The sequence below is a fragment of the Kockovaella imperatae genome (assembly GCF_002102565.1).
Source record: "Kockovaella imperatae strain NRRL Y-17943 chromosome Unknown BD324scaffold_7, whole genome shotgun sequence".
NCBI classification, from domain to species: Eukaryota; Fungi; Basidiomycota; class Tremellomycetes; order Tremellales; family Cuniculitremaceae; genus Kockovaella; species Kockovaella imperatae.
Window position 1 is genome coordinate 749764 of NW_019028947.1, and position 17793 is coordinate 767556.

At 51.7% G+C, this 17793-nt stretch overlaps 8 protein-coding genes across 8 annotated transcripts; 5 read left to right on the forward strand and 3 right to left on the reverse strand.

Annotated features, from left to right (window-relative positions):
- Positions 1 to 185: 185 nt before the first annotated feature.
- On the forward strand, positions 186 to 2995 carry BD324DRAFT_627598 (hypothetical protein). Its single transcript, XM_022016016.1, has 11 exons — positions 186 to 684; positions 746 to 1075; positions 1110 to 1289; positions 1330 to 1649; positions 1687 to 1926; positions 1965 to 2085; positions 2132 to 2335; positions 2389 to 2452; positions 2489 to 2640; positions 2680 to 2864; positions 2921 to 2995. Exons 1-11 carry the CDS (start codon positions 316 to 318, stop codon positions 2958 to 2960), a joined length of 2205 nt encoding a protein of 734 aa, XP_021870963.1. The 5' UTR covers positions 186 to 315; the 3' UTR covers positions 2961 to 2995.
- On the reverse strand, positions 2996 to 4626 carry BD324DRAFT_681645 (hypothetical protein). Its single transcript, XM_022019127.1, has 2 exons — positions 4426 to 4626; positions 2996 to 4370 (listed from the first exon to the last, which is right to left on the reverse strand). Exons 1-2 carry the CDS (start codon positions 4594 to 4596, stop codon positions 3213 to 3215), a joined length of 1329 nt encoding a protein of 442 aa, XP_021870964.1. The 5' UTR covers positions 4597 to 4626; the 3' UTR covers positions 2996 to 3212.
- Positions 4627 to 4764: 138 nt separating this feature from the next.
- BD324DRAFT_627602 (band 7 family-domain-containing protein) lies at positions 4765 to 6271 on the forward strand. Its single transcript, XM_022016017.1, has 10 exons — positions 4765 to 4867; positions 4991 to 5094; positions 5162 to 5239; positions 5299 to 5326; positions 5379 to 5466; positions 5524 to 5591; positions 5643 to 5671; positions 5713 to 5787; positions 5840 to 6071; positions 6134 to 6271. The coding sequence occupies exons 1-10, from the start codon at positions 4822 to 4824 to the stop codon at positions 6223 to 6225; spliced, it is 840 nt and encodes a 279-aa protein (XP_021870965.1). The 5' UTR covers positions 4765 to 4821; the 3' UTR covers positions 6226 to 6271.
- Positions 6272 to 6286: 15 nt separating this feature from the next.
- BD324DRAFT_627606 (RanBP1 domain-domain-containing protein) lies at positions 6287 to 7856 on the reverse strand. The gene is made up of 7 exons (XM_022016018.1): positions 7677 to 7856; positions 7452 to 7561; positions 7158 to 7309; positions 6969 to 7097; positions 6803 to 6912; positions 6702 to 6751; positions 6287 to 6662 (listed from the first exon to the last, which is right to left on the reverse strand). Exons 1-7 carry the CDS (start codon positions 7704 to 7706, stop codon positions 6500 to 6502), a joined length of 744 nt encoding a protein of 247 aa, XP_021870966.1. The 5' UTR covers positions 7707 to 7856; the 3' UTR covers positions 6287 to 6499.
- Positions 7857 to 7997: 141 nt separating this feature from the next.
- BD324DRAFT_627611 (supernatant protein factor, C-terminal domain-containing protein) lies at positions 7998 to 9105 on the forward strand. The gene is made up of 5 exons (XM_022016019.1): positions 7998 to 8162; positions 8233 to 8295; positions 8367 to 8506; positions 8661 to 8806; positions 8870 to 9105. The coding sequence occupies exons 1-5, from the start codon at positions 8025 to 8027 to the stop codon at positions 8890 to 8892; spliced, it is 510 nt and encodes a 169-aa protein (XP_021870967.1). The 5' UTR covers positions 7998 to 8024; the 3' UTR covers positions 8893 to 9105.
- A 148-nt stretch (positions 9106 to 9253) lies between these two features.
- BD324DRAFT_608887 (WD40-repeat-containing domain protein) lies at positions 9254 to 12085 on the reverse strand (the record flags this gene model as incomplete). The annotated part of the gene is made up of 9 exons (XM_022014128.1): positions 9254 to 9570; positions 9611 to 9718; positions 9774 to 10255; positions 10299 to 10570; positions 10610 to 11141; positions 11187 to 11334; positions 11378 to 11511; positions 11571 to 11674; positions 11735 to 12085. The coding sequence occupies 9 exons, from the start codon at positions 12083 to 12085 to the stop codon at positions 9254 to 9256; spliced, it is 2448 nt and encodes an 815-aa protein (XP_021870968.1).
- Positions 12086 to 13021: 936 nt separating this feature from the next.
- On the forward strand, positions 13022 to 15745 carry BD324DRAFT_476823 (plasma-membrane choline transporter-domain-containing protein). Its single transcript, XM_022012894.1, has 18 exons — positions 13022 to 13671; positions 13714 to 13780; positions 13816 to 13894; positions 13949 to 13966; positions 14010 to 14040; positions 14079 to 14120; positions 14171 to 14480; positions 14520 to 14697; positions 14741 to 14766; positions 14814 to 14865; positions 14915 to 14921; positions 14977 to 14987; positions 15035 to 15061; positions 15105 to 15140; positions 15188 to 15292; positions 15331 to 15370; positions 15418 to 15528; positions 15570 to 15745. The coding sequence occupies exons 1-18, from the start codon at positions 13208 to 13210 to the stop codon at positions 15652 to 15654; spliced, it is 1689 nt and encodes a 562-aa protein (XP_021870969.1). The 5' UTR covers positions 13022 to 13207; the 3' UTR covers positions 15655 to 15745.
- Positions 15746 to 15876: 131 nt separating this feature from the next.
- BD324DRAFT_476929 (hypothetical protein) lies at positions 15877 to 17351 on the forward strand. The gene is made up of 9 exons (XM_022012895.1): positions 15877 to 15990; positions 16043 to 16283; positions 16323 to 16388; positions 16448 to 16527; positions 16585 to 16680; positions 16748 to 16812; positions 16858 to 16947; positions 17000 to 17199; positions 17273 to 17351. The coding sequence occupies exons 2-8, from the start codon at positions 16197 to 16199 to the stop codon at positions 17032 to 17034; spliced, it is 519 nt and encodes a 172-aa protein (XP_021870970.1). The 5' UTR covers positions 15877 to 15990; positions 16043 to 16196; the 3' UTR covers positions 17035 to 17199; positions 17273 to 17351.
- Positions 17352 to 17793: the final 442 nt, after the last annotated feature.

A 17793-nucleotide genomic window follows, 5' to 3' on the forward strand; every position in this document is an offset into this window, starting at 1 on the left:
GAGAGCTATCTATGGATGGGGGACGGAGCTTCTTCCTCATGCAAGCATCTTGCCCTAAGCCAAATGCCACCAACAGTCATGAGATGATCGACACGCCCACCCAGCGATGACGTCAATGAAAGATTCCCAAGCAATTTAAGCTTAAAATTCCCACCGCCCATTCAACCTCCTGGACTGTTTGTTATCGTCAAAGATTTCCATCGTTCATACAACCATAGACTCGACCCCTCTTGGCTGAAGACCACGCAGCGAGCTTTGAGCCGCGAAGAGTAACCTTCAATACCTTGGTATACGCAATTGGGCTCTCCCGACAAGATGGCGCAGGTAGAGGACGAGCACGGCGCTCAGGTGACGCAGCCTGGCCCACCCGTGTCAGCACCCGTAGCCTCTCAACCTTCCAAATCAGCATCACAGATCAACCTGGGAGGCGTGGCTATAGTCTCGCCGAACGATGGCAAGCAGCCTGGAAAGCATGACACTGCTCGAGCGATACCTACAAATCCCTCGACGAGTCCCGCAGAGGCCAAACAAGCAGCGAAGAAGAGTCATCCTGCCGTCGTAGCGAGAGAAGTTGAAAAGACCAAAGCTGAGCAGAGGGAGCTCAAAGGAAAGCCTCCGAAGGGGACAGTCGTAGCTGGATTGGAGGATGATAGGCTTTGGGCCATGCTTAGACGTTTCGACGTGGTAAGTCGATACTGTATGATGGGCGAGGGGCGTGGTATCACAAAGCTGACACTGGTGTCAGCAAATCACCCATGTTCTGCATCCTGCATCTGATCTCCCATCATCAGAGCCGGATCTTCGTCCGTCCACTCTGCCAAACCTACCTTCGCACTCCGAGATGCTCAAGTCTAATCTCGAGCGAGTGATCGCTGCGATCGGTCCGTCGTCCGTTCGAGGTGCGAGAGAAATTCAGCGGCTGTGCGACTGGGGTCCGCAGGAGAGAGTTCGGACAGCTTCATACTGTGCCACATATTTCATCGCCTGGGCATTCGGATATGCGGTCATGAGCATATCTGTCTTTCTCGTTGTGCTCGTGTGCTTCCCTCACACTCGGAGATGGCTCTTCCCGCCTGTGAGTCATCGATGAAAGCTCAAGCTGATGTTAGATCCCTCCTCCACCATTTACGCCTCCTTCGGCGACTGATCCCACTAACAAGAAGGGCGATGAGAGTCTGATTGGCAACGTCGACAATAAAGCAGTCCACCGAAGCAAGGCGGAACAAGCTGAAGAACAAGCCTTTGAGGCCGCTGCGATCGTGCAGGCATACACGGCCAAATTGATATTCGTGAGTTGGTCATGTCGTACAGTGTGCTGAATGGATTCAGGACGGACGCAAAAAGGGCAAAGCGGCGGGCAACTCTGAAGTTGGAGAAAAGGAGGTCTACTCTGACAGTGAAAGCTCGGACTCTGGCAGTGAAGAGATCGTCAACAAGCCGACGGAGGAGGGTGCTCAGGGTGTCGAATCTGCCGCTGTCGTTGTTGGAGGGGAGCAAGTGGTCCCCAAGACAGAAATGTCAGAGAAGGAGAAGAAAAAGCTGGCTCAGAGAGAAGCTAAGAGGAAGCGAGATGAGATGGTGTCCAAGATGACAAAAGCGACGGAGAATGCCCTAGGCTCGATTGCAGATACCATGGAACGGCTCACAAAGTGGGTGCTTCGGGCATCTTGCGGCTGATCTACGTAGCGCACTGTCGCCTCCTGGACCATATCCCGATCGATACGCTCGCTTCAAGATCGCAGCTGCATTCCTTGTCCCTCCGGGATTGATCCTCACATTTGTCCCAGCTTGGATCTTTGGCCGCGCGGTGACATTTATGCTTGGCGCCGGCTTGTGGGGCCAGCCAATCTTCAAGTGGAGCGCAGATAAATTCGTTCACCTGGTTCCAAATTGGCGTGACTATCTCGTCCTGCTGGATATTCGGAAGTGGGTCAGGGACTATTACGATTACTCACTCGTCACAGCTCTATTCTCAGTGGCGTGCCGACCGATCAGCAGCTCACCCTCCATCTTCTGCGTGTGGCTGAAGCACTCCAGACCCCTCTGCCTCGTCCGCCTCCTCCACCTCTCAAGGGTACACCCAAGGTGCGCTTCCCCTTGCATAATATGGCTCCGCTGACTCCATCTTTAGGAAGCGATCAAAGAGACCACTCCTGCATCTATGGATCCGGAAGAGGAAGCCGTCTTGTTGGAAGCGGACAAGGACAGCGGGATGAAGCCGGCTGAAAAGGCTAAAGTGAAGACCAAATCACACATCATCACTGCGTTTCAAAAAGCTGGGAAGAAGCTGGCAGGGTTCCACGGTGACGTCTCTGTGGACGGAGCAAAGAAGCAAGTAAGTAAAAGATGTTGCGTGATCGAAGAAGGAGGACTGATTGGATTCATCAGATTGGTACTACAATTGACAAGTACCTTTTCAGAGGTCTAGTCAAAGACAACAAGACTCTGGCATGTAGGTCTACTGCAGCAGGCTATGACTGACGCTCAGCCTATCCTGCCAAATTGGAGGGCGACTCTGGTCATATTATCCTAGAAGGAGTTTCCGAAACACTCAAGTCCCCACAAATCTCGTTTGTGCCCCTGACAGGTTCCAAACCGAAATTCGTTCTCCCCGTTGACGATATCGTGGAGATGAAAAAGGTGTGTGTATCTGTTGTGTTTCCGCTGAACATGCATTAGTCTCATGTATCGATGCCACGGATCGCTCTCGGCTGGGCATCGGGCGCGGATGTCGAAGGACTTGGCTTGACACTGCGATTCAAGGATGTTCAACAGCAGATCATCGAGGCTCAAGGTGGTGAAAAGGCAGAGGGAAAGACGCTTCATTTCACTCGAGTAGGCAGGAGAGAGCAGCTGTTCGTCCGGTAAGCGTCTTTGGTTACCATGTCACATTGTCCCGCTTAACCGAGTCCTCTCTCAGGCTCATTTCTATGGGACGCCAGAGATGGGAGACTCTATGAGCATTGCGACCGCGGTTGATGTATAAATAGGGGATACGTTATATGTATTGTCAGTGAATACGCTTCGGAAACCTGGCGTAATGGCCCGAGGCTCCAAGGATAGCCGTCCGTAGATATCGAAGCGGGACGAGATCGTGTGCGCCAACATCTTCTCGTGCAGTGGCTGCTCTTAGGAACGACATGGCCAACGTACAAGTCTCGGCGCTTTCCTGATAATCACGGGCCGTCCATAGCGTCCTCTGCTTTGCCAGGCTAGACCTTGTGAATGACCGTGAACTCGAGCACCAAGAACGTTATATAGCCCATGAGCATGATCACCCCGACCGCTCTAGGTAGCTTGCCCCTGAGGAGCACAGTGACGGCGAGGACCACGGTCGAGGCAAACATGGTGATGATTTCCGCCGGTTTGACATCGCCTCCACTATACGATCCACCCGTAGCTGCCCAAATGATACCGAGGCACAAAGTCAGCAAGAACATGTTACTTCCGACTGTATTGGCGAGCATGATATCCATGTGTCCTTTATAGCCGCTCAGGACCGCCACGAGCTTTTCTGGGATAGTCGTCGCGATGGACAAGATGACAACGCCTCCCAGGACGTCAGACAAGCCTAGTTCATCGACGACGTTGGAAGCTGCGTTTGAGATGACATAGCCGGATAAGACGACCGCTAAGAATCCGGCGAGTAGGACGGTAAAGTGGTATGCTAGACTCCTTGCTTTACCAGCTTTGGGTGACCGATCAGGGTTGGAAGAAGCGCCAGAGGTGGTCGTATTAGTTACGTTGGACCGACGAGAAGATCCTCGACGAAGTCGCGCGATCGTCTCTTCGGCAGTCTCTGAACTGTTCGGTATAGGTGGATTGATACCTTTCGAAGTGGATGCCTCGACTACAGTGGTCGCTTGGCCTACCGTCAACGGAGCGACATCGAGCTCTTCGTGGAACCGTGATCCGGTATTTTGAGATGGAGGTCGTAGGTCTCCTCTCCTAGACCTCGTTTGCCTCTCCTCATTAACCCCGTTCTCCGAAGTCGTATCGGAGGACCCATCGTCCGAATCACTATCACTATCTGACAATTCTTCAGGAGCCTTCGTAACACCTTTGAAGATGAGCCATGAGATGGACGAGAGGTAGACGACAAATAGAGCGATAAAAGCTCCGCCAGCAGCTTTGAACTGAACATGCCCTCCGAATGCCAGAAGAGCGGAAGCGATAGCCGTAAGTCCCAACAGAGCCACAGAGTAAACGACTGAACTTCGCTCAAACAGGACTGGATTACCAGATGGATTGCGGTAAAAAATGAGCCCGAGTGAGAATGCGCCTAGAATATTGGCGATGGCAGAGCCGACGACATTGCCTATGGCGAGTGAAGAGCGATTCCGAGCAAGCGAGATGACCACTACTGCGAGCTGAGAGCCGTGGAGGGGGTAAATCAGCAGGTGCACCTTGTAACGCTGGACTCACCTCCTCCCACTCTGCGCCTGCTGTTAACAACGCAATGGCTGATTTGGGTATGCCCGTCCTAAGTGCCACGATGGCCGTATGATCTATAAAGATGTCTGCGCCTTTCTCGAGAACGAAGAGAGCGCATATCAACGAGGCAAAGTTGTAGGCCACAACTTCGCCGTTGACCATGTTGCCTAGCTAGACCTTCGGAGGCCAGAGGTGGAGGATGTACAAAATGTACAAAGAAGAGTCGTGTTGAGAAAGTGGAGGTCCGGGGTCCCTAAGTTTCCCACGGTCGTCTACACCCAAAATTGGTTCGTCAGCTCATCGGCAACTACTGGCCTGTACAGATAGATCATCGGGACTCGTGACAACATCTATCACTGGCTTGATCACGTTCACGACAACGACATCATGAACTTCTTCAATGGTCTCAGTCAGAACGCAACGAGGTTATTGAGTGAGTAGCGGGTGCTGTGGCAATGCACGGCAGATGGCGATGGTATTGCATCAATCCGTCTCGGATCCACACTACCATCGACACTCGTTAGGCAGGAATCGGGGCTAACATGTATCCCTACAGTCGGCGCTGCTGTGGGTACAGCCGTGGTACAAAGTGCTATATATGATGTTCCGGGAGGATATCGTGCAGTTCTTTTCGACAGATTCTCAGGAGTCAAGCCAACTGTATGTCAAAATCGAAACGAATGGGACAGAAATGCCCTATTCTGATACTGACTTGTCGTGCGGCCAGGCAAGCGGCGAGGGAACACATTTCTTGATTCCGTGGCTCCAACGATCCATCCTGTATGATGTGAGGATCAAGCCGAGGGTGAGTCATCAGTGTTCATGGTGCTCAAGTCGCTCGATACTGATGGGGATTGGTGATAGAATATTTCTACGACCACCGGGTCCAAAGGTCAGCTCCTCTGCTGGTACCGTCAGATGTCAAGCTGACGTTGTTTCCAAAGATATGCAGATGGTCTCATTGACACTTCGAGTCATGTCTCGACCAGATATGAACCAGCTTCCCAAGATTTATCAAAACTTGGGTCTCGAGTGAGTCCCGCCGGCACTGCGCGAGCCGCAGGGACCTCGTCCTGACCAGTGATTCAGCTACGATGAGCGTGTCCTGCCATCTATCGGAAACGAAGTGCTCAAAGCCACCGTTGCTCAATTCGATGGTGAGAGTGTTTGTCGCGCATCTTCGTTTCGCATTGCTGATCAAGTCACAGCTTCCGAACTGATCACCAACCGAGAGATTGTGAATTCTATTCCTCGTTTTACCCGCTGACTTTTTCAAAGGTTTCCGCTCGAATCCGTGATGACCTTTTGAACCGAGCGAGAGAATTCGGTATCATGCTGGAAGATGTCTCCATCGTGAGATTGATCAGACCTGTTTCTAATGAGACAGCACTGATGTGATCGTCAGACCCACATGACATTCGGACCTGAATTCACACGAGCCGTTGAGCAGAAGCAGATCGCTCAACAAGATGCCGAGCGAGCCAAATTCGTCGTCGAGAAAGCAGAGCAAGAACGTCAAGCTGCAGTCATTCGCGCAGAGGGAGAGGCAGAAGCCGCAGCAACCATTTCCAGAGCTTTAAACAAGGCTGGAGATGCTTTCGTAGCGTTCAAAAAGATTGAAAGTAGTCGAGAAATTGGTGAGTTGAGAGACCTCGTTAGAGTCGTGTCGAAAGAAGGCAAACTCACTCGCTTCTTCCAGCCGCCTCGCTTTCTGGCTCGAGAAATGTGTCCTATGTCCCTGCTAGCAGTGGCAATCTTTTGATTCAGGTGCCCACTACTCCTCAGGCGTAAGAAAGTCCTTGTAAATGATGAATGATGCAATCACATTTCATGAGAGCAGCCGGAGGATTTTCTTCAGGCTGTGGATGCCTTGCAGAGGCTGGCTGTGCCTCTGACTCGGCGAGTGTCCCTGTAGTGCAGAGGCTTCCAGAACTGGATTACATCACGCTCATCGCTATGTCATGACATCTCAGAGTTGTTTCATCCACCTCAACGAGGTCTTTCCATTCCCGCCAAGCTCTATCAATCATATGGATCGTCCCTACGCAGTTCCTCGATGAGACTTCTACGCCTTGGCCTCCTCTGTGGTGTCAGCCTTCTTCTCGGCTTCCGTAGCCACTGCCTCCTCTTTGACTTCAGCGGCGGTGGCATCCTTGTCAGTTCCAGTAACAGCCTCTGTTCCGGTGCTCTCCTGAGGGACGTGGGTAGATGGAGCGCCAGCGGTGTCACTGCTGGATCAGAGCTTGCTCGTGGAAGATGACACTCACCCTTCCTTCTCCTCCTTTGGTGCTTCCTTTTCGGCAGTAGTGGAGGTCTCCTGTGAAAGGGTTGTGAGCTTTGTTAGATGAGAAGAACACCCTTGACTCACGTTGACGGGCTCGGGAACAGTCTCTGTAGCGCCAGACTCGGCAGTCGATCCACCAAGCCCAGAGTTTGATTCTTGAGCATCCTCGAAAGCCTTCTTGAACAGGTTGGCGTCTGCCCCCGAGTCAGCCTAACTGGGTTCGACAACTCAACAAAAAGGAAAGACTCACTGTCCGCGTTGCCGAACCGGATGGCAAGTGTCTCAGCTGTGGATTCTCCATCGGCATAATCGGCCGCGACGTTCCAAACCCATGATCGATCAGATCCAATGTTAGGAGAGAGCTTCATGTCGGAGGTGACTAAACGGATTCAATTTCGGTTGCTTCCTGGTAGATAGAGAGAAAGAGACAACAGCTCACCGATATGGTTCGCACAGACCTTGTGGGTCTTATCTCTCCTCATGACCAATCTAATCTTATTTGTAGACTTGTGTTTGAGGAGTCGGACATCACCCGTTCCACGCTCTTTCCACTCGAGCTCAGCTTTGGCGAATCTGAAAAGCTTGGCCCGCCTGAAGTAAGCGAGTCAGAAAAAATGCGATCATTTGGGTACCACATATCGTTCAGATCTAGGCATTCCGCGCTTGCCCCAAACCAGCAGAGCTCCTTTGCATCCTCTTGCAAAATCAAGATCAAGAGCCTCCCACAACTCACATAGTAAATAAGACCTCCTCATCTTCCTCGTGAGTCTTAGCTTCGACTTGTTCTGTCAATTTGACGACGGGTTCAAAGTGGACATCGGCTTCTTCCTCCTGGGTTCCCTCCTGTATCAGAGCGTCAGCGACTGTCAACGTAGCAAATATGATCATTGCTCGGGTGCAGCTGATCTCAAGCACGCCGCTTTGACACTCGAAAGGCTTGCACTTGAACACTACTCACAGGGTTGACGGGCTCTTTGGGGTCTGACATGATTGTATCTGCACGAGGTGTGAGTGATTCTCCAAGCCACTTTCTAAGACTCCAGAGTTTGAGAGTCTAAGAGCTTGACGACACCTCGCTGCTCACCTGTGACGATTGCGGATGGGTCAATCGAGTAAAGCAGGGGAGAGTTGAAGAGTGAGAAACAGACGAACTGTCTCTAGATACTCCGCGACGTTGCAGACGGGGCAGAAATAGGCGGAAATCAATTTGCGGGGACATTGCGCCTATCTTTGTACAGTCGCGTGTCATGCAAGTCAGTGAATACTCATCCCAAGGTCATATCGACTGTTGACGACCGAAACAACCATGATACTGAGATCAGTTCACCCACTAGCAGTGATTTTGGCCCTGTGTTGGATCTGCAATGAAATCACAGCGCACAGAATAGAGATTGATCCGGGTGAAAAAGCATGCTTTTATGAACAACTCCAACATAAAGACAGGGTGGGTCGTTTAGAGCGCAACGCAACGCAACGTGACGCAGCGGGCCCCATCGCTGACGGCGTTGACGTAGATGTCTGTTACGTACGAAGTGGGAGGAGCGACTGCAGGTGGGCATTTAGATATCGATTTCTACGTGAGTGTAGCCAATCTCGCTTTGTAAACTGAGCGAGGATCATAACTGATGAGAACATCTTGTGCTTTTAGGCCTCGGACCCTACGGGGAAGACTTTCTACTCTCAATACAAGCAACCTACTGGATCATTATCGATGGAAGCAGCATCGAGTGGAAAATATGAATACTGCTTTGATAATACCATGTCGACATTTTCCACCAAAACGTTGAGGTGGGTAGCTAGCCAGCTCTGGCAAGCAAGCAAGCAAGCAAGCGAGCGAGCGAGCGAGCGAGCGAGCATGCGCCGCATCCACTTTCCGATGCTTCTGCTTCCAATTGCTCTATTCTCAGAAGGGATAGATCCAAGCCGCTGATTCGGACCACAGTTTCAGCGTTCACGGAACGCTTTTCTCCGAGGATGAAGAGCAGATTGCTCCAGTCGAAAGAGAGATTAGAAATTTGGGAAACAGCCTCCAGCTCGTCAAGGATGAACAGGCGTATCTTGTTCAAAGAGAAAAGATACATAGGAATAGTGAGTCGTTCGCCCGATCCAGTCTTGACATCAACCGTGCCGTCACTGACCTCATTCTGTCAGCCGCCGAATCCACTGTAAGCTGATTCATTTACACCTGAATAAACACCGTGCTCAAAACTTGATGTGTCCCAGAATTCCAGAGTCAAATGGTGGGCAATCGCTCAGACTATCATCCTCTTTGCCGTTTGCGCATGGAACGTACATTACCTCAAGAGCTTTTTCGAGGTCAAACGGGTCATTTGAGTACCTCGATGCATTTTTTTTTTTCTCAGTATCCATACTGGAGCGGCGTGAAATTCTGGTTCATCTGGTCGTTGCATATCATCATAATCACAGAGACACATGCTATATGTGCAGAAGAAAGAAACACGGAGAAATTCGATTGATGCTTGCTTGAGGAGCGAGCGGGGGAATGCCAGAATCACTTTGACACGACCAGCAAGATTACGGACCTGTATGCTCGCTTTTCCACGATGCGTTGGGAAGACCACCCCACGCCCATATCCTGATGATCCCATCTGCACCCGCCGAAGATAGTACAGGCACGTCGGTGGTCACAGCCAGCGCACAAACGCCCTCATCTGACCTTGGGCGATGACCTGTCAGATCTTGCACGAAGACTTTCTTCTCTACATCCCACACTCTGATTCTGCAGTCTGTCGATGCAGTCAGGATGGCCATGGGGCTGATAGGTGAGAGACATAGCGAGGTCACGGGTGAAGAATGGGCGACGACATGATGTTTTGGGACCGTTCTTGAACCTGATCACCATCAGAGATGATCGCGAGGATGCGAGCTCACCTCCAAGTTCGTAAACTCTCAGGCTGCCGTCCTCGTGACCAAAAGCGACCATATTGAGTGTCAGATCACTGATAATGGAGTTCACCTGAGAGGCTCGACCCTCTGGTTCTGTTCAAAGAGTCAAAGTGTCAGTGGCAGGTCATAAACGAAGATTTTCACTCACCCTGATCTTGCCAAGTCAAGATGGTCTCGCCAAGCTCCCCTTCAATCCACTTCACTCGGCCGTCCGCGAACCCTACGAGGACACGCGTCGAAATGACGGGATAAGGGAGATATCCCAGACAGGTTGGTGTCCCGTCAAGGGTGAGCGAGCGTTCCGCTGTCCACAGTCCGTTCGCTGATTTTACCCACATTCGCAACGTCTTGTCGGATGAGATGCTGAACAGGCGAGGTCCAACGTCTCGGTCCTGACGGAGAAGCAGATCCCAGACTGCATTGGTGTGCCCTTCTAGGGTCTGAACCGCCATACCGGGATCATAAGATGTGTATTGGTTCTGCCTTGGCCCCGGCATTCTCCATACTCTGATCGTCGAGTCTAGAGATGCGGAGAAAATCGTCTTGCTATCGGAATCAACGACGACAGAGGTGACAGGAGCCGTGTGACCACGATACGTCAGGAGGGGCTCAATTTCAGGATCATTACGCCTGCCGCATGGTCAGTCTCTCAAGCGGAGAATGCCTGACTCACCTGGTGCTCCAAATCTTGTAGGCGTCTAATGACCAGACTTTGACAACATTGTCATCTCCCGCAGAAACCAGCAAGAGATCACTGCCTCGTCCGCGGACAATCGCAACGGCACGAACTATATCCATATGCGATCTGAGATATTTTTTACCCGCCCAAAACCTTCCTGGCGCGTTGGATGGTTCCGGCTTCGCGTCTTCGTCCTCGATGTTCAGGGTCAGATTGGCCAATTGCTCTTCATCGCTTTGCTCAGACGGAGATCTGCCTAGACGAGCCTGATCCAATGAGCATTGGAACCATAACTTGATCCTCACCTGCTCTGCCTTGTCATTTGCAGCTTGCAACTCCTCTCTCCAAGCTGTTTTCGATTCGGGTCGGTAGATGGCCGTCAACAACTGGTGCTCCTCGCCGTTAAGTTCGCTACTAGCAGAAGGACCATTGGCGTCGGGTAACGCAACTGGTTTAGGTGATGGAGAGTGAGGTGGTCTAGCCGTAGCGTTTGGGGCCATGGCACGAGATTCTACGGTCTTTGTGGGTTGAGCGTCGACAGGGTCGCTGTCGGCCTTGACTTCAGAAGCGGACGCTTCTCCATTTGGGGCCTGTGGCGCAGTGACTGGCTCGAGGGAAGAGGTTGTTTGAGGTTCCTCTTTTGGAAACAAGTCGATCACTTGACCGTCATCTGGTAAAGTCTTTGTAGGTGGTCGGAATTGCTCAGAGTGATTGAGAGCGGCCTGTTCTGGTTCAGAGGATCGATTGGATGACTGAGCATCGATATTGATGGGAGGTCGGGGAGGGAGAGGATTCAAGGCACCGGGAGAGGTCAGATAGGTAATTTCTTGCAAGCACCTAGGGATTCAGATCAGCACGTAGGCCCGAGTGGCCACGACGTACTGTTTGAGATACTCTCTACTCCTCGCTCGTGCTTTTGGATCCCTCGATACGCTTCCAACGTTCTTCCATGGATTGTCACCGTTCCGAACAGACGACAGTTTGCTCGACGCCGCGATAGACCTCGGACCGTTCATCTTAACTCGGTCCCCTGAAATACGGTTAGCGAGCGGACGCGAGCAATATCAACTCACCCTCTTCACTCCCTTCACTCATTGGACTCGCTTCCTTTTCATCACGATTTGACACCTTATCCTCGTCCTGAATGGCAGACAGACGAGAGGGAGCAAGAGTCGAAGATTTGCCAGCTGTACTCATCGATTTCGTCCTGCACACCGCCATGGCGATGAGCTTCATGCCCAAGGGCTATGAGACTTCTTAGCTCACCGCTCTTGCCTCAAGGCATACTCCAACATCTTGACACGCCTCAAGAGATCAACCTTGAGATTCTCAGCAGATCTCCTCTGCCCTTCCAGTAAAGCGATGCGCGCCTTGATGCCAATAAGAGTCAGCGAAGACTTACACCACCACAACACAAAAGCTGAACTCACCCTCATCTCCGCTCGCTCAATCTCCCATTCATTTCTGTCCCTCTCCCACCTTCGCCATTCACTCTGGAGGTAATGTAAAACGCCAGCCAGACTCATCTCTGGGCCTCCAGACGGTCCACTTCCACTCGCAGCGTTGGATTGACCATCCATACTTGTCTGTTGTTGCTGTTGCTGTTGGTTCTGTGATAGTTGCTGCTGTGACTGTTGTTGAGGCTGGTGCTGTTGCTGCTGTGGCTGTTGCTGCTGCTGCTGATTGTTGAACTGAGAATAGTGATATGAGCCATTCTGCTGATCTGATTGATAGTTGTTCTGAAGGTATCCGCCAGGACGTTGATGTACTGGGCGGAGCATGATAGGGCGGCGAGTAGGGCTGACGAGTGCTTGGGTCTGGAAGAGTCGAGCTTTGAGTCAACGACGGATTGGGGGGGCGAGAGGGCAGGCTGACGCTATGAAGCTTTTCGGCCGGATCGAATGACCTCTTCTACTCGTTCCGAGTTGTTATCGCCACGACGAATGAAAGTGTTCCCTCCCAAAATGACCTGGTCGGGGCGTGGGTCGTGGCGCGCGCTCAGACAAAATCCGAGAGGATTGGTGGAGTCCGCTCTCAGCTGCTGTGGCTCCCACGAGTCATACGTGAGGATTGGCTGACAGCGGCAGTAGGGTGTCGTGATTCTGCGCTCCAAAAGTGTCTAGACGTCTATGCTCTTCTCGCCAATGAGTGAGGCCTCTTCGTCACCACCATTGCTCTCAACGATGACTCCGTTGTCGTATGATGCCGCCCCTGGTGATCCCTTTTAGTTAAATTTGATTCCGTTCTCAGAAGTGCAGATTCCAGCGGCGGCGTTATTCGGCGTTTTGGTTTTGGCGGGGGGTGGTACAGGTCAGATGGTGAATGTGGCACTTGTCAGGGTCGCTGGGCGTATTGACGCTATGATGGACGCCGTGAGTCAGCCAGTCTTGTCGAGATCGTCCTGGAGCTACGATGGAGGGGCAGGAGACTCTATCATTTTCTCAACGAGTATACTCAACGGCAGAGGCTGGTCTATGAAGGGCCCTGGCTTGAACTCCTCAAAGACACTGAGCGTGTCACAGCTGGCCTGATTTGTTCCGGCTTCCAGGTCTTGGCATGATGAGTAACAAAAGACTCCCCCCTCCCCTTCAGCTGAGTTGGAGACTGCGAGTAGAGATCGCATTCTCTGTATATAGACTGACCAGTGCCCCGGCAGTTGCTCATCCCCTGCCTATCATTACACGCTACACGCTATACGCGCCCCGCCAGCCGCCACGTGCTATCCTTTGTGTATGACGTAATTCTGACGATCTCAAGCCACAAACAAATTAGTTACAATTCCCCCCTTGGCACTCACTCAAAGATCCCGGTATTTTTGGGTCTGCGATCTTGTTCAATCATTTGAACACTCGACCCATATCCATCTGCTGGCCACGACCAGCTCAGAGCAGCTTTGCAACATCATGAGCGCAGCTCAGTACTATAATGGTGGGCAGCCTCAACAGGACAGAGGATATCAGCCTGGTCCACCTCTACCGCCCCCGCCATCCCATCAACAATATGGTCAACAACCCTCTGGAGGGTATTCGATGAACGCTTCACAGCCCTATGCTCCACCTTCCTCACAACCCTATCCATCAGCACAGAACAACACGAGCTATGCGCCATCTTATGGTCAAACGGAGAATGGAAATGGTCAACAATATACAGGAGATACAGCACCTTTCTCTCAAGCCAATGAGAAGACCGGCGCGAGGTTCAAACCGAAAACAAGACTCAACGATCCAATATTCTTGGTCTTGTTCATCGCTTCATTTGCAGGCTTCTGCGCCGTCAGTGCGCTCGCCATCTCGACATTCATCAATCAGAACGGACTGGGCGGCGGGTTCGGTCAAGATACTGGTGGACAATCGGCAACTCTGGATTAGTGGGTCATGTTGGGCTTGCACGTGTATTGACGGTTCCTCAGCCATACAGTTTATCTACTGCTCATTGTCTCAGCCATCGCCTTAGTCATTGCCGCAGTGTACCTCATGGTGAGTAGGATTCTTCAGCAAGAAGCTCACGGTAGATCGTTCGCGCATTTACCAGCATCATCATCCCATTGACGATGATCTTGACCGTCATTCTCAATATCGGAATCTGTATCTGTGAGCAGAGTCCCCTTTCAATCTAAACTCTCAACCGCGCTGACCTATTCACAGACTATTTCATCATCAAATGTACGTCCTTTTGATCTATGTATCCCTGACTCGGCCCCTTCAGACTATAGCGGCGCAATCATCTTTGTCGTGATGTGAGCCTTGCCTGAGCGCCATTCGCTCACCTCTAAAGTGCCCTCCTTTCAGCATTTTTCTACTGGACCATGCGTCGAAGGTATGTCGTTCGAGAGCCTTACTCCTCCTCAGCTCACCCATTCACCGAAGAATTCCCCTCGCCCGACTGCTCCTTCAAACGACCATGGATATTACCAAACACCACCCGGTGGTCTACCTCATTGTTCTGCTCGGACTTATCCTCCAGACAGCCTGGAGCATATGGTACGCTTTCACCTGCGTCGCCATCTACGTCCGATGGACCCCAGGGTCCCCATCCTGCGGCACAAATTCTTGTTCCTCTGGTAAAGTTGCTGGACTCATCTTTTTCGCGACATTTGTCTACTATTGGACCAGTCAAGTCATTGCCAATGTCATTCTGTGCACACTGAGCGGAGGTATCTTTGGAGGATGGTACTATGTGCGTAAGAACGTCGGTGGCTCATTGCTGAAAGAGCAGTACGGTCCCCGTGCGGAGAATTCAGGTCTCCCTAAACGCGCTTCGCTCAAAGCATTTGTCCGAGCCAGCACGCTGTCGCTTGGCTCTATCGCTTTTGGCAGTCTCATCGTGACCATTCTGGAGCTCTTGAGGTTGATTATTCAGGCATTTTCGCAGTACGAAGCGGGTCAGGGAGACAGTGCGTTTGCGGTGCATCTTCACCATCAGCTGACGCGTCTCAGTGGTCGGCGCCATCATTGGATGCTGCGTGAGTCTTATCGAACTAATTCGATCCGCAACCCTCACCAGTGATAGGCGGCGTGTTGTGTCGGCTGTATCCAGTCTCTAGTCGAGTATTTCAACAAGTGTGAGTGCGAAGTCGGCATCTTGCTGCGTTCAGCTGACGAGCCTCATAGATGCCTAGTAAGTCTTGTGTGCGCTCTATACAGGGTCCATCTGACGATGGGGCGTCCCATAGCATCGAAATTTGTGAGCCATCCCACGTCATACGTCCTGCCCAGCTCACACATGTCCAGCTCTGTACGGAAAAGCCTATATCCCAGGTGCGTAGTCTGGGCGGATAGCTTCCAACTGACCTCTATTCAGCTGCCAAGGACACTTGGCGCTTGCTCAAGGACCGAGGTGAGCTCGTCACGTATTTTCGCGGGTCCATCTGATCCCTCCTCCAGGTATCGATGCTCTGGTCAACGACTCACTAGTTGGCACCACTCTGATGTGGGGCGCTTACATCAACGGTTTCCTCTGTGCGGTTTTCGGATACATCTACTTGAGATGTATGTTGAGGCGACGGGAACGAAAGCTAATCTTACAGATACAAATCCAGCATACAATGATCAAGGACAATACTCTGCGTGAGTTGACCTTGACACCCTTTTGAATCCGCTGAAGTCGTCCTTAGGCCCATCATACTGTACTCCTTCTTGATCGGACTGAACATTGGATTTACCCTCAGTTCCGCTATCGAGTCAGGAGTATCAACCATCTTTGTCGGTCTGGGAGAGGATCCAATGTAAGAAATGTGACCGACAAGAAGTGCTGATGACTCCACAGGGTTCTCCAACAACGCAGCCCAGGCCTTTTCGAGCTCATCCGACAGACCTATCCTCAAGTCGTTCAGGGTGTCCCGCGGAACTGACCGTTTGGCCGTGATGGCATCGTTCTCCAAAGACATTCAGTCTTCAAACTAGTAGTGTGCTCGCAGCGGATCGTATTCCACTTGCTCTTAATCTTCTCATAATATATGTCTATGGATCCTCCGTTCGCTGTTCAGCCAAAACGCGTTACGGCATATCCGATGAAGTCATTTCTTTAGTCCGCATGTTCAGTCCATGTATCTTGCAACGATTCCCCAACATGCCTTGGGGCCTGTTGGTGACTGGTTCACTTGGGAGAAGCTCGAGAGGTCTATCCCGGGAGTGGTGGAAGGTTGCTCCGTGTCACATTAGCACAAAGCCAGCAATCCGAACCTTTTGTACATCTTCATTTCAAGTCCAACCAACCTTCTCGGCCAGATCTGATCCTAGACCTCAACATGGTGCTCTTTGGCGATCATGGACTCCTTCTACGGCACCTATACGCCGATCACTATCGACATCCTCCGTATCCTCCTTATGGTTTGGACCTTCCGGTCCGAATGGAAACCAGTACCCCGTTCACTCCGAGTTCAAAAAGGCATTAATGAACTCGACATTGGAAGGGTCAAAGACCAAATCTGAAGCGAATATCCTTCTCCGCAACACACCAAGCTACGCGCTTGGGAGCTTGGTGAGAGAAGTCTGGGCCGGGATCTCTACTGAGACTCAGATTCGACGCATGATCATCTTCATTCTCGGTATCGGTGTCGCTTGGGCAGTCGCCGATACATTGTCGGTGAGTACAATCACAAATCCTTCTCCAGTACACAGCTGAACCCCGACATGTGCCTCTAGTTCTTTGGATATGGTGATATGGTCAAAGTCATGCAAGCTCATTTCACGATCTCTCGAGAAAACTTACAAGAAGGAAGAGTGTAAGTCTGCTGTTCAAACACGCATATGTACACTTGATACTCATAATGATTCTGTAGGTGGACAATCTTCACTTCCATCGTATCTCATCGAGATACTATGTCACTCCTGGCCAACTGTCTAGGCCTGCTCGGTATATCGTTCCTTCTTGCTGAGCAAGTCTCCTTTGTCCGTCCTGCTAGACGCTGCTGATGTTGCTGCTGTTTCTCTATTTTCCAACAGGACAATACCACTCCACTGGACCTCTAGAAATGCCGTCTCTGTATTCCTGGGCCTGGGGATCGGCGGTGAGTCACAATGCTACTGGCTCGTGAGCTGATGAGACTCAGGAGCGCTCGCAGCTTCAGCGGCGGTTCTCTACCTTGCTCCTGTGCCTCGTGATGGACCCAAAGGGAGAACGAAGACATATCAAGGTGCTTCCGGTGAGTCGCAGCTCACAGCATCAAACGACAGCTGATCCTCTGCTACTCCCAGGATTCATCTGCTCCGTTTTCGGTAGGTTCCATTGAAGGCGTTATGACGATGCAAGCACAGTTGATCGGCGGATCTCAGCTGGTATTGCCAACTTTGGCTCGCACAGAGGAATAGCTCGACCACCGGGGCGGCTAGGTCAGCTCATCGGACTCCGCGTCCCGCTCAGGAGATCCGTTCTCGCGTTGAGGCTGCTTGTTCTTGTGAGTACTCTCATTGGGTCGTGGCCACAAGCTCAGCGGCTGACGATGAACTCCACTCCCCTTTCTCGATCAGTACGAAGCATGGCAGCTTGTCAAGAGCTCAAAGGACAACAGAATCAAGCATATCGGCCGGTTTGGCGGGCTGGCATTTGGATTCTTTGCTAGCTTGGCACTCAAGAGGATCATCCCTGTGCCAGTGTGACGAGCCCTCAATGGCATAACCTGACAGCCAAAGCCAGAGCATCAAGTGCTCCAACGCGCTCTCCAGACGTCCGCACGTGCCCCTGACGTGTCTATCGGAGGTGCAGCAGCGGGGGGTGTCTGAGGCGTGTCTCCGATTGGAACGACGCTATCGGCGGCAATGGCTTAAAGTTCGACTCCCGACTTAGTAGAGTAATGCAAGGTGCAAGGGGCTGCCCGCCCCTGCTCAGCGGTCTCTCAGACTACCATAACGAGGCGATATGTGAAAATGACATGCATTCAACACTAACACCTAGAATAGCCATCGCAGTCCGAACCCAGCAAGATATCAGTGAAACAGGCGGGAATGTTGCATAAATCAGATCTCATTGACATCCAACGGCCCCACAGCGG

Bases quoted from the DNA above. Each gene is read 5' to 3' on its own strand.
- BD324DRAFT_627598 (XM_022016016.1), top strand. From the start codon at position 316: ATGGCGCAGGTAGAGGACGAGCACGGCGCTCAGGTGACGCAGCCTGGC. The intron at 1,927-1,964 runs GTGGGTCAGGGA...CACTCGTCACAG, and splicing joins GTCCTGCTGGATATTCGGAA to CTCTATTCTCAGTGGCGTGC. The intron at 2,865-2,920 runs GTAAGCGTCTTT...GTCCTCTCTCAG, and splicing joins AGAGAGCAGCTGTTCGTCCG to GCTCATTTCTATGGGACGCC.
- BD324DRAFT_627606 (XM_022016018.1), bottom strand. From the start codon at position 7,706: ATGTCAGACCCCAAAGAGCCCGTCAACCCT. The intron at 6,752-6,802 runs GTGAGTCAAGGG...ACCCTTTCACAG, and splicing joins CTGTTCCCGAGCCCGTCAAC to GAGACCTCCACTACTGCCGA. The intron at 6,663-6,701 runs GTGAGTGTCATC...CTGATCCAGCAG, and splicing joins CCAAAGGAGGAGAAGGAAGG to TGACACCGCTGGCGCTCCAT.
- BD324DRAFT_681645 (XM_022019127.1), bottom strand. From the start codon at position 4,596: ATGGTCAACGGCGAAGTTGTGGCCTACAACTTTGCCTCGTTGATATGC. The intron at 4,371-4,425 runs GTGAGTCCAGCG...CACGGCTCTCAG, and splicing joins CAGGCGCAGAGTGGGAGGAG to CTCGCAGTAGTGGTCATCTC.
- BD324DRAFT_627602 (XM_022016017.1), top strand. From the start codon at position 4,822: ATGAACTTCTTCAATGGTCTCAGTCAGAACGCAACGAGGTTATTGA. The intron at 5,327-5,378 runs GTCAGCTCCTCT...TTGTTTCCAAAG, and splicing joins TACGACCACCGGGTCCAAAG to ATATGCAGATGGTCTCATTG. The intron at 5,467-5,523 runs GTGAGTCCCGCC...CCAGTGATTCAG, and splicing joins TATCAAAACTTGGGTCTCGA to CTACGATGAGCGTGTCCTGC.
- BD324DRAFT_627611 (XM_022016019.1), top strand. From the start codon at position 8,025: ATGATACTGAGATCAGTTCACCCACTAGCAGTGATTTTGGCCCTGTGT. The intron at 8,163-8,232 runs GTGGGTCGTTTA...GCGTTGACGTAG, and splicing joins AACTCCAACATAAAGACAGG to ATGTCTGTTACGTACGAAGT. The intron at 8,507-8,660 runs GTGGGTAGCTAG...TTCGGACCACAG, and splicing joins TTTTCCACCAAAACGTTGAG to TTTCAGCGTTCACGGAACGC.
- BD324DRAFT_476823 (XM_022012894.1), top strand. From the start codon at position 13,208: ATGAGCGCAGCTCAGTACTATAATGGTGGGCAGCCTCAACAGGACAGA. The intron at 14,481-14,519 runs GTGCGTAAGAAC...CTGAAAGAGCAG, and splicing joins TCTTTGGAGGATGGTACTAT to TACGGTCCCCGTGCGGAGAA. The intron at 15,371-15,417 runs GTGAGTTGACCT...AGTCGTCCTTAG, and splicing joins GATCAAGGACAATACTCTGC to GCCCATCATACTGTACTCCT.
- BD324DRAFT_476929 (XM_022012895.1), top strand. From the start codon at position 16,197: ATGAACTCGACATTGGAAGGGTCAAAGACCAAATCTGAAGCGAATATC. The intron at 16,528-16,584 runs GTAAGTCTGCTG...ATGATTCTGTAG, and splicing joins AACTTACAAGAAGGAAGAGT to GTGGACAATCTTCACTTCCA. The intron at 16,681-16,747 runs GCAAGTCTCCTT...ATTTTCCAACAG, and splicing joins ATATCGTTCCTTCTTGCTGA to GACAATACCACTCCACTGGA.